The sequence below is a fragment of the Salvelinus namaycush genome, chromosome 30 (assembly GCF_016432855.1).
Source record: "Salvelinus namaycush isolate Seneca chromosome 30, SaNama_1.0, whole genome shotgun sequence".
Lineage (NCBI taxonomy): Eukaryota > Metazoa > Chordata > Actinopteri > Salmoniformes > Salmonidae > Salvelinus > Salvelinus namaycush.
Window position 1 is genome coordinate 14,451,677 of NC_052336.1, and position 19,300 is coordinate 14,470,976.

General features: G+C 42.0%; 1 protein-coding gene across 1 annotated transcript in view; it reads right to left on the minus strand.

Moving 5' to 3' along the window:
• Positions 1-7,016: 7,016 nt before the first annotated feature.
• The window catches only part of LOC120024882 (cingulin-like protein 1), a 43,479-nt gene continuing 31,195 nt past the window's right edge, over positions 7,017-19,300 (minus strand). The window contains exons 14-19 of the mRNA XM_038969223.1: positions 12,749-12,838; positions 10,363-10,446; positions 9,981-10,105; positions 9,531-9,639; positions 9,163-9,326; positions 7,017-8,765 (exon numbers count right to left, since the gene is read on the minus strand). Coding sequence (XP_038825151.1) covers positions 8,624-8,765; positions 9,163-9,326; positions 9,531-9,639; positions 9,981-10,105; positions 10,363-10,446; positions 12,749-12,838 — 714 coding nt within the window. The 3' untranslated portion in view covers positions 7,017-8,623. The remainder of the gene's footprint in view (positions 8,766-9,162; positions 9,327-9,530; positions 9,640-9,980; positions 10,106-10,362; positions 10,447-12,748; positions 12,839-19,300) is intronic.

Sequence of the window (19,300 nt, forward strand, 5' to 3'; positions counted from 1 at the left end):
AATCGTCTATACCTATCTTTAAAAATGTGTGCACAATCAGAATGTGGACAAGATCAGGACAAAGGATGCATGTTAGCACCAGGTGTAAACTGGGCTAGAGTGACACATTATATCCTCTCATGGCAGGTCATTATTTTAGCCAGGCTAGGCAGGACTGCTTCTGGAACTGTAGCAGTATTGAGTGTGTGCAGTGTAGACATTGAATGGTTTGTGGGAAATCATGTGTGAGTTGAATTACAGTAAGGTTGTATGGACAGGTATATGTTTGCTTATATTCAGGTTTCGATAGTGTTTTAAGGCTTGGGGTGAAATGTGTTGATGATATGGTAGGCTGCTCATTTAAAATGTAATAGTTGATATTTGATCATTATAGGAGGGGGTTTTGACAAAGAGGGGTTGCCGATCCTTCCAGAGTTTGCATTGAATGTGAAAATATAGATAAATATACTACTGTACCTTCCTTGAGAAAAATGCATAAAGTAGTTGACACATTTCTCCATGTCAAAATGGGGGATCACATTCCTGGCATTGATATGGTCACAACTCTATGTCCTCCCTCAGCAGAAACAGACACATAGAAACTAAACTAATGTTCAGGGTATTTTCTTTGGTCTCATAGTAAAACCAATTGCATAACAGGTCATGTTGTATATAGGCAATGAGTGGAGGCATAGAAAGTTCAACTGAAATATATCATATGTTTTGACAAAGATGCACCAATATGTAAAGTAAGTACATTCTCTGAATAATATGAGTGTTATTTCCACGCTTTTAGGTTAACCATTAACCACCATGGTTTTGTTTACTTCTGAATCAGTCAGCCAGCCCCCTAGTATGGCCACCCTTTCATGCTATACCGATCACTTCTTAAAGTAACACGGTCATGTATCAAACTCAGATGCCATATTTCACTATCCCATGAGTACTATATGTCAGGTAAGGTGTGTTGATTGTGATCTTGTGTCTTGCTTCTGGGAGGCACTTGATTCAACAGTGTTACTCTCGTTTCCACCTGGCTGGTCTTTCAAGAATGACCAGATTCATACTGGAGCCGATCTGATAGTCGAGCTCAGACCTCAGAAAGCCTCCAGGGAGAAACATTTCAAGCCCAGAATATTTAATTCACTCATGTCCTGGCATCCTCAGCATATCAAACTACATACAATGACAGCCACACGGCCCTAAAGCTCCCAGACAACTCAGACACGGATGACAAGTTCATGTCCTTTCAATAACAAGGCAACATACAAAACATGTATGTATTCTACTGACTTGGTAATTCATTGTTTGATGTCGGAAGGCTGGCTGTAGGTTGCCTGTTCCTTTCTGATGCTTTCTGTTTGTTTTGTAAGAGAGAGGCTCAGTGAATTGGGCTCTCCAATCAATCATTGGCTGCATTAGACCCTCAGACGACCGTCACTACACTTCTATGAGGATACTGACTGACGTGGTGAAGTGGCTGTTGTTGTTGTAACCAACAACAAAAGCTGTTGTCTGTCCTGCATCACTACAGCCGTGGAATTTCATAGACTTTTGTTTTGGCAACTACCTCACGGAAGAGCCAATCTTCACCCACTGACAGACAGTCTTATATCACAGATTGTCTGTCCCAATTTTACAATGATTCTGTCTGTTGTTGGAGTTCTCTGGAGTGAGTGCACAGCAAACAGGTTGTTTGACATTCGTAATGTTATCTGATCCCACTGGGCACACACTGGTTGAATCAATGCTGTTTCCACCTCATTTCAATTAAATGATGTTGAACCAACTTGGAATATATGTTGAATTGATGTCTGAGCCCAGTGGGATGTTACTGTAAACCTTGAGGCATGATCTTGTGTTGGAAGCATTTTTATTTTTTTGAAGGGCTTAAAGTGTCCTTCATATTGTTGAAAATATGTCTGAAACAAACAGTCATTGTAGGGTTCAGAGTGACTCAGTGATGATGAGGTGTAAATTAAAAGGACTGAAGACGAGGAAGTTTTTACTATATTTCAGGTTCATCATATAGGGTAACACTGACTAACACAGCTAAAGAGAGATAGGGAAATCTGACTCCTGAAGAACTGAGGCATCTTTAAGATTTAGTCATCTTTGTAGTGAATGGTGGTTTTGGGGTGTGAATGGGGGCCAGTGGTGGTGGAAGGCAGCCACCCTCTCTCTCCCTCTGGGTCTATTAAGGCTCCTGACAGTCAGGCTGGGTGATTAAAGCCATCTGCCAGGGGCCACAGCCACGTTTTGAGATTCATTAGCTACCTCATCATTAACGCTCTCAGCCATAGAGATCATACATCAATCAGCATGCCTGCCCATTAACACTGTCTACAAATCATCTTCCAGCCGTGTCAGCCTCTCAATATGTATTCTGTAAAATGTTCTTTCTCTCCCATCATGAATAAGTAGTTGAGGTTTGTTATGAAACTTCATCAGAGGTGTCATGCCCATAGGGGGCACAAGGGCACTTGCCCCCTCAGATTTGACATCTTAAATAAAATATTTTTGTTTTTTTGTTTTGTTGAATTAATTACTAAACTTAAGAGGGGGCACACTGACTGGACCAGGCAGGGAGTACCCCACCCCCCCTAGTAAGTGGTTCCTTCCAAGGTGCACCACAGAGAAAAGATATGCAAGGCAGGATGCTAGATACTCTACCAGGATTTCCCAAACTCGGTCCTGCTTTTAGCTGCCGGTGATGGGCAGGACTCGCAGGAGGTACAGTCAAAAGTTTGGACACACCTACTCATTCAAGGGTTTTTCTTTATTTTGACTATTTTCTACATTGTATAATAATAGTGAAGACATCAAAATTATGAAATAACACATATGGAATCATGTAGTGACCAAAAAAGTGTTTTTGTATATATAAATATATTTTAGATTCTTCAAAGTAGCCACCCTTTGCCTTGATGACAGCTTTGCACACGCTTGGCATTCTCTCAACCATCTTCATGAGGATTGCTTTTCCAACAGTCTTGAAGGAGTTGCCACATATACTGAGAACTTGTTGGCTGCTTTTCCTTCACTCTGTGGCCCAACTCATCCCAAACCATCTCAATTGGGTTGAGGTCAGGTGATTGTGGAGGCCAGGTCATCTGATGCAGCACTCCAGCACTCTCCTTGGTCAAATAGCCCGTACACAGCCTGGAGGTGTGTTTTCGGTTATTGTCCTCTTGAAAAACAAATGATAGTCCCACAAAGTGCAAACCAGATGGGATGGCGTATCGCTGCAGAATGCTGTGGTAGCCATGCTGGTTAAGTGTGCCTTGAATTTTAAATAAATCACAGACAGTGTCACCAGCAAAGCGCCATCACACCTTCTCCTCCATGCCTCAGAAATTGCAGCCCACATAAATGCTTCACAGAGTTCAAGTAACAGACACATCTCAACATCAACTGTTCAGAGGATACTGTGTGAATCAGGCCTTCATGGTTGTGTCGTGTCTTTGGCATCATTAAACTGAAGACTTATTTTTATCAAATAAAATCTCTGTAATTATTATTACGTGATTAAACTAACTTAATCATGTAAATGTAATTAACTAGGAAGTCGGGGCACCAAGGAAAATATTCAGATTACAAAGTTATAATTTTCCTAATATAACTTTCAGATATTTTAATATCTGATCAATTAGTCTTCTAATTAATGAATTATTCTTTACCGCACGTTAGTCTCATTCCAAATGTCGTAAATTGTTGGATGAACCTGCACGAACCCAGTCTTCACTATGAATCATCCATACATCAATTGTCTTAAATCATTTATTTACTAACTATATAATCACAGAAATGCATAAACAAACAGTAGATATAGTTACAAGGAAATGATAGCAGAGTTTCCCTTAGTGGGATAAACCGGTATCGCGTTGGTGGACAAAAGGGAAGTGGGGGTCGACTGAGAAAGGCGGGAATTACGCAAATGAGTCACTACGCACTTGGTAATTATATTCATTGAAATGCTAATCCTTTGCACATGAACGCTCACTCATTCGGGAATAACTGCAATCAATATATATTTACGCTCAGTGTGTCATCGTGATCTCTGTTGGAATCGTCCGTCTTTCTGTTGGAGAGTTCGTCTGATCATCTCTCGTGGTTAGAATGGATACGTCAGAGTCCCATTTCAGAAATGTTCTTCTAGAATAGATGTTTCGGCGGTTGTCGGTCTTCGCGTTCAATGGTACAGAATTCCTAGCTGCAGACTAGTAATTAGTATCAAAGATTTGTTCTTATTCTGTCGGTATCGATAGTCTCAGAGTTTAACCACGTGGTATGGTTAAGAATTCAGCAATCTACTCAAACCTTAGCCCTCTCGGTTATCGAGGTAAGCTGGTCTGAAGATAAATTCCCAAGGTGGGGGTTATATTCGGAAGAGCAGAAAAAGGCTGTCCCACGACGCCAGATCAATGTCTGTGCTCATGGGGCGGGCCAATGACTTAGTTAACTTTAAAGGGAATTGGGTTCCCTTTCATTAAACAGTTTAAAATCATATTACATAAGTTCACAAATAGTTTCATCTTTACTCATTCATTTTATACAACAATTAGATGCAAGCCTCATAACTGAGACTCTTGTATAAACAGAGTTATGGTAATGTGGCTGTATTGTCTCTCATGAGTTTCACAAACATTAAACGAAATGGCCCGGTCGTAGCTGGATTCTTCCCCGACCGTGTACACCTTCTCCAAAACATGTACATTGTTCAGTTCTTAAGTTCTATGCTGGAGAAGAGGTTCCTTTCTCCTGTGAAACCTTCTCTCTCTCTCTATACTGTCTGGCCATGAGGAAGTCAGTCTCCTACAGGAATTTACGAACTGAGATAACAGCAGCCTGGGTATAGGCGAGAGAGAGAGGGGGAAGGCACGCTATACCCAAAGAGGGCCACGTCATGACAGTTGAATTGCTGCAAAGAAACCACTACTAAAGGACACCAATAATAAGAAGAGACTTGCTTGGGCCAAGAAACACGAGCAATGGACATTAGACCGGTGGAAATCTGTCCTTTGGTCTGATGAGTCCAAATTTGCGATTTTTGCATTCCAGGTGAAGCTGGTTGAGAGAATGCCAATAGTATGCAAAGCTATTATCAAGGAAAAGGGTGGCTACTTTGAAGAATCTCAAATATAAAATATATTTTGATTTGTTTAACACTTTTTTGGTCACTACATGATTCCATATGTGTTATTTCATAGTTTTGACGTCTTCACTGTTATTCTACAATGTAGAGAATAGTAAAAATAAAGAAAAACCCTGGAATGAGTAGGTGTGTCCAAACTTTTGACTGGTACTGTATGTCTGTAAATAAGTTTGATTAAGCTATGAAGCCTATTGATTATTTTGGGATGAATAAATAAACACATTTTTTTGTTTGTTTCTCTAATACTAGCCACCTGGCAATTTTATAAAGTTGGCTTTAGCTAGCCAGCTAGATAGGTTCCCAATCTCCCATCCTCATAACTCCTTACCAAGCCATTTCAGGCTATCAGTCAAGTTAGAGTAGCTTGTCTAACTATCCTAGCTGGCATGCCTGCTGGCAAGGTTGCTTGACTTTAGAAGACACAAAAATGTATTTAATTATTGGGTTATGATACTACATCCCAGTGGCAGTTGTACTAAACTCCTAAGGCATAAAAGTTCTTAAAGAATCAATGTGGATTATTGGTTAAAATGTCAAGATTGCAGGGAAACACTGTTTCAGATGTTTGAAAAATGCAACATTTCCTGAAATTTGGACCTCCCTCCCTCCATCCTCATGTATTTCTTGCCCCTTCTAAAATAATGGATGGATGACGCCCCTGTTCATCATCACCATCCCATCTCACCAATAGGCAAGCATGCATTTTACCAGCTTAGAGAAGAATATCAAGAGGACTTGTGAACACAATTTACAGCAGACAAAATAAAGCCAACATTCCGGATGTCTTTGAAATTCTTTCTCGTACCTTCTAACGTGTGCCTTTAGCATTTCTACAGCTAGAGGGCAGCAGAGTACCATGTACAGTTTTGAGAAAGTTCTAAATAGTTGGCCGGACTACTTATTTTCATTGTTCAATGTTATCTGAAAGAACAAGATATTCTTCAATCTCAACTAAAACATTCTAAAAGTTATACAATTGAGACCTGAGGTTAAAAAAAAAATAGTGTCTGAGGCCATGGTCCACTACTTCTAACTTTACAGAAAATCACTACAGCCACCAACCATGACAGCTTAATATTTTGCAATTGTAAAGTTACTACCTCATGACCGTTTCCCGCTCCCTGCTCCCCACTCCCATCTTTCACCAGTTACTGCATGAGTTCACCCAAGCACGGGACAAGAATTTCAAGAATGGTCATTCTTTAAAGCCCTCACAAAAGCCCCACCCCGAGCAGTGCACTCCCAGTGTGTGTGTATGCTGCTTGGGCTGACAGAGGGGCCAGAGATGATCCCCACGCATTTAAAAGGTTGATTTGTTTGTTCTCCACAGAATGGTGACAAATGCAGGTCACGACCTGGGAACAATGACCTGCCAGTCTTGCTGAGAGGATAAGAAAGCCTTGTCTCTACTCCCTTTCTTCCTCTGTAGTCAACTGTAAAATACCTTTAAAAATAATGTAGTCATATCTCCTAATGCAGCCTGGATTGCACCTTCCCACATATGGTGTCATCTCTTTAACACAAGGGATCAATCATGTCCTTTCCCCCTGAGACCTCGGAGGACCTGCCCTGCGGTGCTTTGGTGTCAGGTGCTGGACACAGGATCAATAGGCTTCAGCAGGAAAATACTGGCCCACTGAGCTCCATATTAAATATGGGGGGCTGATATTGACACAGCTGCCTTGGCCAGACAATAAAATAATAAGTAGGATGAATGAGGTCACACTGAGAGGATCATAAAGCATTCACGCACCACTGAGGTCAATCCTTTCAACTTCCTCATACAACTAAACACTCTCCAAAGTTGCTTATTTTGTGTACCTAAATAGATTAGAAGAGACAGATGTGATCAGCAGTATAATTTACAGAGACAATAAGCATGTGAGATTAACTACGGGTAAATTTATTTCCTTTTAGCAGGGTTTTTAAGCAAAGTACAGATGTGTACATACAGAGAGGTAGCGGCAGTATTTCATCTCAACCCCCCCACTCCAAAACGACTGGAGGAGTCACACAGCCAAAGGCCTCTTCTTCATTCCATACGGCAACAACAGCCTTGGAAGCCTTCAGAAATAATCCAACGGACAGTGCAAATCATCACAGTGTAGCAAAACATATCGATTGTCAATACAGCTCATCTGTATAAACTCCCGTATCATATAAACTTGCATAACAGAGGACAGTCCCCTCCAACAGATAATAGATAGGCACAACAGATGCTTATAACAGGTACTGACTGTATGGTCATATAGCATAATAATATGCTCCCACAGGTGCACATAGCAAATACAAAAGGTAGTCAACAAAAAAATACATGTTAATTTTACATTAGATTGACTCATATGTCCAATATTAACACTGTTTAGTTCTTGGAGGATATACCATAAACATAAATAGCTTCTTCTCACATTGTAACATGTTTCTGGTAAAAGTCATATTTCTATGAAATACAGAGATGAATCACTTTTAAACAAAAGTAAGGAATGTGTTTGTTACTATAATGCAAAAAATGGACTATTGGCGATTTAAACAATAATCTCAGGAGTAACAGAGCAGTCCCGGTAGTTAGTAGAAAAGCCCAACTAAAAATACACAGTAGAACCTTGATTTGAGAACGGTGATCTAACCCGTCTTTATAAAAGTTCTCCTGTATCTTATTTTAATAAAGGCAGGGCTGAATACTGCAATAAGTCAGGAGTCATAAGCCTGAAAACAGAAGTGATAAAACAGAGATGTATTCTGTAGACCACGCTAACATTATGGATGGATTGCTATTCCTTATTCAGGTTTAAAAAAAGATACAAAAAAGCATCTGTATAAAGAAGAATCCTTCTTACAAATTTCCCTAAAAACATATTGCCCTTCATTCAGTCATTTCTTTATATATTCAACAGTAAATAAATAGCTAATATTTCACTCAAATCAATTAAAGGCCTTACACTCTGCCTGACTTCATTACAAAATTGAATTGATATTCTAATGCACAATACAAAAATGAATGTTTCAAATTACATTTGTTGCTATCAGACTTGATAAGCGGCTTAACATATTTGATTAAAGATATAAAATCTAGTGTGGGATTAATACATTGATACATTTCAATAAGGTATAAGAGGTTACAGAATGCTGTCCTTTAGATTGCATTACAAGGTGAATAATTTGATTCCCTTTACATCTCTTTGCTGGATCATTCATAAGATGTAAGAAGACACATGCAATGATTAACTACGAACTTAGAAATTGTGCTGATAATTAAACTATTGCTAAATTATAATCAATAATTTACAAGACATTGCAATTAATCAATAACTATTATCTAACCATTCCCTGTCAATCTATGTACTGTAAAAGGAAAAGCAAACACACATCACTATGCTATTTGACCAGTTTTCCTAAAGCACATAGTGACCTGAAAGTGGTCTCTCTGAATAGGAGTCAGTCCACTTGGTCCTTCTGTACTTTTAGTAACATTCTCTTCATTGTGTTGCTTCACAAAGAGAATGTTGATAGGATGTTGTCTTGGCTAGAGGAGCGTTTATAGCCAGATGAAGAGCGGAAGTAGGTCTCTCCGTCCGTGCTGATGTCATCCTCATCATCATCGTCGTCCAGAGGAGCAGAGTTGGTCTTACGCCTTCAGGGAGGGGAAACTAGTGTTATTCTGGGTGGAGGGCTGGGTAAGGTAGTTTACACAGTATGAAAGTGTTACAGTTTGAGAGAAAGTGGGCTAAAGCCTCCACACATTGCATTTTAATATGTTCGTGTTAGACTACATTGCTCAGGAAGGTGTGAGTAATACCGTAGGACAGTGGTAGGGAATGTGTTCAGATCAATTATAGTGGGTTCACATAATGTGTGTGCAACTGTGAAACTTTATAAACATGTGCTTTACACTGTGGAATCTCTTGGTGCATGCTGTTAGCTTCAGCTGGCTAGAGCTGCATTACAATTAACTAGGTGAACAAATACCAAAGCAGAATGAGCATGTTCTTAGCGTCTTCTGTTAGCCGTGTATATTTAGCCTTTTTTACCTCATCTCGCTGCGCAGGGATTTGAGCTGGCTCTGGAGCTGCTCGTTGGCCTCCTGCTGTTCATCCAGGTCTCTCTGCAGCTTCTTCTTGCCGTGTTCCAGCCGGTCAATCTCCTCCTCCGCCTCGTCCATCTGCCTCTTCAGGGCTTTCAGACGCAGGTTCAGCTGCAAGAGGAACACCGAGGGTTAAAACAGCTTTGTGTGTGTGTTAGTTAAACACAGCTGTGTGTGTGTGTGTGTGTGTGTGTGTGTGTGTGTGTGTGTGTGTGTGTGTGTGTGTGTGTGTGTGTGTGTGTGTGTGTGTGTGTGTGTGTGTGTGTGTGTGTGTGTGTGTGTGTGTATATATATATGTGCATGTTGCATCCTGACCTGGTCCTTCTGATCCTGCAGTGAGTGGTGCTCTTCATCAACTTGCATCATCATCTCCTTCACCTTCCTCTCCAGCCTCCGGTTCACCAGCTGCAGGTTGGCACGGTCCCTAGAAAACACAGCATCATGGGTAAGACTACCTATCTGCTACGTGTCACATACTGTAGCAGTACATAAAACACTCTGGAAACCACAAGGTAATTGGCCATATGCCACATACTGCATGCATCTACACATAGTATGCAGTATGACCTAAAGAATGTAAAACTAAACTAACCAACCTAAAGAACCAAGGTTAAGTGCAATGTGACTTAATTAGAGCCAGACAGCTTCTGTAATGAGTCTGTAGGCAGCACTGGTCCCTATAGCAGGACCTCTCTTCTCCCTCCAACCCCTACCCCAATCCCACCTCTCCCTAGGAACCCATCCCAACCCCAACCCCAACCGTACCGCTCCTCTCCCTCCAGCCTCTCCTCCAGCTCCTGGATCCGGCTCTCCAGCTGGCTCACCAGGCCCTCCTTGTTAGACTTCTGGGAGCCCTCCAGATGGGCTATTCTACTCTTCAGGTCCTTGTTCTGTTAGAAACAGTGTGAGAAACAACTTTGATACACAGTCTTAGTTCTACTTTATTTAGCTAATGTTTTGGTCAACAAGACCATTTTCAGAGCAGGAGTATAGAGATGGAGACAGAGAAGGACAGATAGAAGACAGAGATGGATTAGATGAGTGCATGTTTTGGTATGAGCCTAATGGACTTTTCAAAGATAGACTGCTGTTGTTTCCCCCCAGACAGGAAGGGAAGAAGGAGTGGGAAGAACAGGGCAGTGTGTACCTGTCTCTCCAGAGTCATCTTGTCACACTCCAGGTCCTGTCTGCCAGCCCTCTCCTGCAGAAGTTCACTCCTCATCTGCTCCACCTGTCAATCAGAGCGGAGAGAACCTTCATCTCAATGGTTACACAACCTGAGAACACAATTATTATGAGAGGCTGCTCATGTGTCGGTAGGAAGAACCCTTCCTGTATGTGTAGGTGTGCAGTTGTTGTAGTGTCTTACTCAAGGTGGAAGGAGCCTTCCTGTAGCTAATTGGTGGTTTGGATATTCTTATTTCGGTTGCATTCCCCTGAACTGATCTCACGTCAGCTCTCAGTAATCTACATTCAGATAGACTCAGAGTAATAAATCAGTCATATTTAGATGAACCTATCATAGCTAGTGCTGGGAATGCACTTAAGCCCCACAATTCCTCAGGGAGTTGAACTTCTCTCCAAAAGCCAGACAGAAAAATGTAAATGTTAGCTTTTAAGCTCGACTATTTCTGTGAAAGATTAGAAACCGAGAATAATAAACAACCTTTGACTGGTTGGTTTGCTTTAATTAGTTAGGATTACAAACTCAAACTGTCAAACTACTTCATTGTCTCAGAGAGAAAGAGAGAATGAGAGAGAGTGAGAGAGAGACAGCGGGAGAGACAGACAGACTAGTTCAAGGGAATACAGATGTGGATGGAAAAAAGACAACTAATCGACAATTGTTTTTGCGAGGGGAGCTTAGTATGGGTGATATTTTATGCCAATTAGTGTGTGAAGGTGGGCTGCTCTGATGAACGATGGGCCACATAACTGGTGTGCCCGGTGCAGTTGAGGGAGCTGATTCAGCAGACTGGAACAGACAGCAGAAACTAATCTGCTTTGTGAGAGACGGCGGGAGGAGAGAGGAGAGATTACTCTCATTTAGACAGGAGAAGAGCACCTGGTGCCAGGAGAGGCGCCCCCGCCCCCCCACTCACTGCACCTGCCGCCCCCGCCCCCCCACTCACTTCCAGCCATCATGGCCATGCAGACCCCACTCTCTCCGTCCCCCTCTCCCCCCGACCACCACCACCACATCCTCCTATCCTAACCTCATCCACTTCACTATGACTGTACACCACTCCACTGTTGCCTTGGCAACTCACCTTGGCCCAGTGTTGCGGTAATGCCACTTTGTCTAGTGCTACTCTTTTCTCTTTGCCAGGAGTTTCTTGCCTTTAAGGAAATGTAAGTACTTGTTCACTCCTTTTAGACCTCTCATACTTTTGTTCAGGTCTTTACGTTTTCATCCATTTCAAGGTTGGAGGACTGTGCAGACTTAGCCCTTTAATCTTACCATTGCGGGACAATGAACCTGACCGTAAAATAACTAGTCCTATCTTTGTTAGACACGAAGAATGCATCATGATTGCATTGGCAGTATGTAAATCAATGAGAGCACAGTGAATTGCAGAGGTATTGCAACAGGGTAGATCCTTGGAGGTAAATGCACTTAGCACGTGTTGAATAATACAGAACACATCCTAGAAGAAAAAGCTTGTCCTGTACATTAATTGTATCTGGAATAACGTCCCTTCCTCATGAAAAAGCACCGAACCAACAGTCTCCTGATTTGAGTTAGCAACCCTTTCTGACAACAACTCTTTCTTCAGGAAGCATGTACTCTTATCTCAATCTGAGTTTATAATGGCTACATCAGCAGGTTTATCAGAGGGGAAGGAAAGCTGCAGTGTTGAGGTCTGACTCCCTCAGGATGTGAGAACTATGATCAGCCACAAGAAATGGATTTGTAACTGAGACGCAGTCACAGCTAAGTGAACTCCATTGCCGTATACTTGATACATTTGGCAGTGTGCATATTTTGGCTGAGGTGGTGCATTAAAAGGGGTATTTTGTGACTGATGCATGAAAATTGGATTGGCGCTTTTACACTGAGCAGGCAGCCTGCCAAACTGAACGATTATGCAAGATCCTCTTACATGGCAATAACCCCTCTGCTCTCTCCAGAACACAAATTAACTGGGATAGTGGGATTTTTGGGTGGCTGTTCCATACAGGGGGGCCCACACACACACGCAATGAAGAATGGCTCGGTGTGTAGGTCTGTGTGTGTGTGGGTATTTGAGCTGTCAATGGCGGGAGGGGATGGCAGACAAGCACAAAGAACTGATAAGCTTAGATGTCACATTATGCCAAGCTGCTCTGGAATGACTGTACTTGAAATGCTTTCTGTCTTTTGCAGATGATAATGAAGTTAATGGAGTTTAGGAGTGTGACTCCCGGTCACAATAGAGTCAGAGACAAATTGGTGAATGACCTTGGTGAACCATGGTTAATGAATGTTAGAATGCCCCACTGACTAGAGGTCAGTTAGAGTGGTCAGTCAGGGATAGTGGTAAGGGACTCACCTGTTCTCTGCCTCGGTCTATCCTGACAATCAGCAGGTCTCCACTTTGCTTTTCCTCATCCAGATCCAGCTCCAGCTGATTGATCCTGTCCTGCAGTACACAGCATCAACATTGACATGGTAATAACAATGACATTATTATTTGACCTTGCTATAAACATGAGGTTGCTTTTCTGAATGACGGCTTTAGATTTCCTTCTGCAGTGTTTGCCATCACACCACTGTCAACACCAGAGGCCTGCAGTACACATGACTTGTGTCTATAACAAACTCAAGAAAGAACCCAGCTAGCACATTTGGTTCCTTGGAAAATGTGGGATTGTATGTTTTTGATTTCACATTGGTTATGGGAAGCTATACATGCTATCTATAGCTGACCGGTAAAACTGAACGTTTTTTAAAAACGTTCTGAGAACAGAAGTAAAAATGTTGCCTTTTCTGGGAACGTGCATTTTTTGGTTGCAGGGAGGTTCTGAGAATGTTATACTCTGGTTCTGAGAATGTTTTCCTAGGAGGTTTTATTAACGGTCTGAGAACAGAATTTATAGGTTATTTGGAGGTTTTTGAATAATCTCATACATTTTTTCGCTGAATCATTTAATAAGACTTGTAATAACACTGACATCTTATTTTACTTTAACTCTTTAGCACAGATAGGACACATAGAAATGAATTTCCTTAGACATGAATCTTGCAAACACATTTATTTTTTATTGTGACACGGCATCAGTGAGATTCGAACCTATAAATTGTTGCATCCCCAGTTAAAGGAAGGAGGTTCTTTTTAGTTATTGCAAAGAGAAACTCGACAGTATAAAGCATTAACATCATGGAAAAGGGTTTATTTCCAACATGACAACGGATACAACATAGCCAATTCAATGAGGGCCTGCCAATTAAGCTATGCGCATCCAATCAGATACATACTTCTAATATCACGCACTGAACACGAGCATACCATTTTAACCAGAAGCAGCATAAATCATTTACATCCAGTGATTTATAAAGTTCTCAATGAATATGTACAGTTTTCATATATAAATAGGACATATGGAATGTCATTTACACAAACACAAGGCAGGTAAAGGTAGAGCACATCTTCCGATAATTCTTATTTAGATATTGTTCAATAATTATTTACTTAATCAACATTAAGACTCACTCCTCTTTACATACATTTTTTTCAATTGAAAAATCTGCACATCTCTCAAACCCTACAGATCCTCCCTTGTAACTTCAACTAGTTGAGAACCTTACTCTCTTATTTGAACTTTAACTATGTTTATTTTAACAACTCCTGAGTACATAACCAATTTACTGCGTTTTTAACATTTCAGGATTCTTCAAAACAAGTTGTTACACATTTCTTTGTTAAAAATAAAAAATAAATGATTCCCAGTAGTCCTTTTACAAGTCCAGCCTCTGTGGTGGGCGTTTGTTACGGACAGGACGGGGTCTCAGAACAACATTCTGAGGCTGTGGTATAGGCATCTCAACTGTTTCAGCAGCTGTACTCTGAGGCATATTGATCACATTGTCCATCTCATTGTCCATATCAATGTCATCAACATCATAGTTCCAAGATCCTCCTACATAAAGAGAACCATCTCCCTCTGCAAGAGCATCACCTTGTCTTCTTGGATTGATGTTCAACATCTGATTAATGTCTTTTCACACAGTTACCCTCAACATTACCCATGTATGTAGCAAGAACCAGAACCTCAGTTATCACACCATTCAACCATATTTCTCCTCCCCTGTAATTATTTACCAAGACCTCTTGAACAACAGAGAAGGATCTGACCTTCTGTGGTTTGTCACTGACCCCTCAGTCTGTTCACTCGGCGAGAACTGTGGTTTAACCAGGGACAGTCGTGTACGAACCTGTCTCTTTAAGAATAGCTCTGCTGGTGTTTTGCGTGTACTAGTATGTGGTGTGTTGCGGTAGCCATATAGGAAGTTAGCGACACAATGCTGTAACGTCATACCACCTACTGCTCTGTTCTTAGCTAGCGACTTCTTAAGATTTTGCAGTAGCCTTTCAGCTAACCCATTTGAAGCTGGGTGATATGCAGGTGGCGTGGTATGCTTAATACCGCTCAATTTTAAGTACGTTTTCATTTCACAGGAAGTGAATTGTGGGCCATTATCTGTGACTACTTCCTGGGGCAAACCATAGGAAGCAAACAGATTTCTGAGTACCTCAACAGTTTTAGCTGAAGTAGTACACTGCATGTGTACAATTTCTGGCCATCTAGCATAAACATCCATAACAATCAAAAACAATTGCTTGTGGTCTTCTGCAAAGTCTAAGTGAATTCTCTCCCATTGACCTGATGCCCATTGCCATGAACTAGCAATTTTGCAGGCATGCTACACTTCTGCTTGCATATGTCACAGAGACTTACTTCAGTTTCAATATTTTCATCAAGAGTAGGCCACCAGAGAAGACTTCTAGCTAAGGACTTCATCTTAACTACACCCCAATCACTCATGTAGTTCTGCCAATAGTCTGCTTTGCAGGCTTTGTGGAATCACCACCCTGAAACCCCAAAGAATACAATCATCCTCAATGGTAAGTTCAAACTTTCTTTTGACATAAGGTTTAAAGACTTCGTCTGGTCATGGTTTGGCCAACCTGACATTACATACTGCTTAACCATTTTCACTCTATACACTGGATTTGGTGTAGGACCCCTACAATCACCCAGTGGGAGTCTGGACAACGCATCTGCATTGCCATGCTGTCATGTTTCTAAAATCAAAGACCATCGCTGCATTCTAGCTGCTGCAAGTGTTGAGACACCTGTCTTAGGACCAAGAATCATAAGAAGAGGCTTATGGTCTGTCAGCGTGGTACATTTCCTACCATACAGATACTCATGAAATTTCATAACTCCAAACACCAGTCCTAGTGCTACTTTCTCTATTTGAGAATAGTTCCTTTCTGTTTGGTAAGCATCCTAGAGGCAATTGCTATAGGTTTCTCAGAACCATCCTTCATTTAGTGAGAAATCACTGCACCTACACCTACCGCTGAAGCATTACAGGCTAGTATGAGCAGTAGCTCCGGGTTGTAGTGAACTAACACCTGGCTAGTAAGTAAACTCAGCAAAAAAAGAAACATCCTCTCACTGTCAACTGCGTTTATTTTCAGCAAACTTAACATGTGTGAATATTTGTATGAACATAACAAGACTCAACAACTGAGGCATAAACTGAACAAGTTCCACAGACATGTAACTAACATAAATTGAATAATGTGTCCCTGAACAAAGGGGGGGTCAAAATCAAAAGTAACAGTCAGTATCTGGTGTGGCCACCAGCCGCATTAAGTACTGCAGTGCATCTCCTCATGGACTGCACCAGATATGCCAGTTCTTGCTGTGAGATGTTACCCCACTCTTCCACCAAGGCACATACAAGTTCTCGGACATTTCTGGGGGGAATGGCCCTAGCCCTCACCCTCCGATCCAACAGGTCCCAGACGTGCTCAAAGGGATTGAGATCCGGGCTCTTCGCTGGCCATGGCAGAAGACTGAATTCCTGACTTGCAGGAAATCACGCACAGAACGAGCAGTATGGCTGGTGGCATTGTCATGCTGGAGGGTCATGTCAGGATGAGCCTGCAGGAAGGGTACCACACGAGGGAGGAGGATATCTTCCCTGTAACGCACAGCGTTGAGATTGCCTGCAATGACAACAAGCTCAGTCCGATGATGCTGTGACACACCGCCGCAGACCATGACAGACCCTCCACCTCCAAATCGATCCCACTCCAGAGTACAGGCCTTGGTGTAACGCTCGTTCCTTCGATGATAAACGCGAATCCAACCATCACCCCTGGTGAGACAAAACCGCGACTCGTCAGTGAAGAGCACTTTTTGACAGTCCTGTCTGGTCCAGTGACGGTGGGTTTGTGCCCATAGGCAACGTTGTTGCCGGTGATGTCTGGTGAGGACCTGCCTTACAACAGGCCTACAAACCCTCAGTCCAGCCTCTCTCAGCCTATTGCAGACAGTCTGAGCACTGATGGAGGGATTGTGCATTCCTGGTGTAACTCGGGCAGTTGTTGTTGCCATCCTGTACCTGTCCCGCAGGTGTGATGTTCGGATGTACCGATCCTGTGCAGGTGTTGTTACACGTGGTTTGCCACTGCGAGGACAATCAGCTGTCCGTCCTGTCTCCCATTAGCACTGTCTTAGGCGTGTCACAGTACAGACATTGCAATTTATTGCCCTGGCCACATCTGCAGTCCTCATGCCTCCTTGCAGCATGCCTAAGGCACATTCACGCAGATGAGCAGGGACCCTGGGCATCTTTCTTTTGGTGTTTTTAGAAAAGCCTCTTCAGTGTCCAAAGTTTTCATAACTGTGACTTTAATTGCCTACCGTCTGTAAGCTGTTAGTGTCTTAACGACCGTTCCACAGGTGCATGTTCATTAATTGTTTATGGTTCATTGAACATGCATGGGAAACAGTGGTTAAACCCTTTACAATGAAGATCTGTGACGTTTTTGGGATTTTTACAAATTATCTTTGAAAGACAGGGTCCTGAGTTTAGATGTCTCTTAGCTTCCTCAAAAGTACTTTGGCTTTTCTGTGACCATTCCCATTTTACACCTTTCTGCAGTAGAGGGGTCACAGCCTTAACTATGGTAGACAGAGTTTGAATTAATTTTCCATAATAGTTAAGTAACAAAAGAAAATACCTGAGCTCAGTGGTGTTTGTAGGAATGAGAGCCTTCTCAATAGCTTCAGTTTTCTGTTTCATGGGGTGCATCCCCTCTACATCTATCACATGACCTAGATAGGCTACGCTGTTCTGGAAGAAATAACATCTCTCTTTTAACCTTCAGACTGCAGACTTTCAGTCTTTTTAGCACTTCCTCAAGATTTCTCATGTGCTCTTCTGTGTCACACCCTGTGATAAGTATATCATCAAGATAGCAGACTACCCCATCTTTACCTTGTAGGATCTGATCCATTATTTTCTGAAAAATAGCTGGAGCACAGGCAACACCATTAGGAAGCCTGTTGACCCTAAACAACCCCTTACGTGTATTAATGGTGAGATAGTGCTTAGAGCTCTCCTCTAGTTGTACTGGCTGGTATGCCTGTCACAAATCCAGCTTTGTGAACTTCTCACCCCGTCAGCTTGGTGAACGAGTTCTGCGTTTTTGGTAACGGATACTGATCTTCTTCCAGCCACGGATTGATAGTTACCTGTATCGTCTGTTTTCGGTATACACACACAATTGGAGCAGCCCATTCACTGTAGTTAACTGGAGTAAGGACCCCTTCTGACTCCAACTTGACAAGCTGTTTTTCAACAGCTTCTCTAAGTGCAGAGATTTTCCCTCTTAGAACTAGTGACTCTTTACTGTACATTTTTAAACACACAGTTTGCAGGTGTTATGTTCCCCAGTTTCTGTGTTGTTGTGTGTTTGTTCAGTTGAAGTCGGAAGTTTACATACACTTAGGTTGGAGTAATTAAAACTCGTTTTTCAACCACTCCACAAATGTCTTGTTAACAAACTATAGTTTTGGCAAGTCGGTTAGGACATCTACTTGTGCATGACACAAGTAATTTTTCCAATAATTGTTTACATAATTCACTGTTTCACAATTCCAGTGGGTCAGAAGTTTACATACACTAAGTTGACTGTGCCTTTAAACAGCTTGGAAAATTCCATAAAATTATGTCATGGCTTTAGAAGCTTCTGATAGGCTAATTGACATAATTTGAGTCAATTGGAGGTGTACCTGTGGATGTATTTCAAGGCCTACCTTCAAACTCAGTGCATCTTTGCTTGACATCATGGGAAAATCAAAAGAAATCAGCCAAGACCTCCACAAGTCTGGTTCATCCTTGGGAGCAATTTCCAAACTCCTGAAGGTACCACGTTCATCTGTACAAACAATAGTACGCAAGTATAAACACCATGGGACCACACAGCCGTCATACTCAGGAAGGAGACACGTTCGGTCTCCTAGAGATTAACGTACTTTGGTGCGAAAAGTGCAAATCAATCCCAGAACAGCAGCAAAGAACCTTGTGAAGATGCTGGAGGAAACAGGTTCAAAAGGATCTATATCCACAATAAAACGAGTCCTATATCGACATAACCTGAAAGGCCGCTCAGCAAGGAAGAAGCCACTGCTCCAAAACCGCCATAAAAAAGCCAGACTACAGTTTGCAACTGCACATGGGGACAAAGATCATACATTTTGGAGAAATGTCCTCTGGTCTGATGAAACAAAAATAGAACTGTTTGGCCATAATGACCATCGTTATGTTAGGAGGAAAAAGAGGGAGGCTTGCAAGCCGAAGAACACCCTCCCAACCGCGAAGCACGGGGGTGGCAGCATCATGTTGTGGGGGTGCTTTGCTGCAGGAGGGACTGGTGCACTTCACAAAATAGATGGCTTCATGAGAAAGGAAAATTATGTGGATATATTGAAGCAACATCTCAAGACATGAGTCAGGAAGTTAGAGCTTAGTCGCAAATGGGTCTTCCAAATGGACAATGACCCCATGCATACTTCCAAAG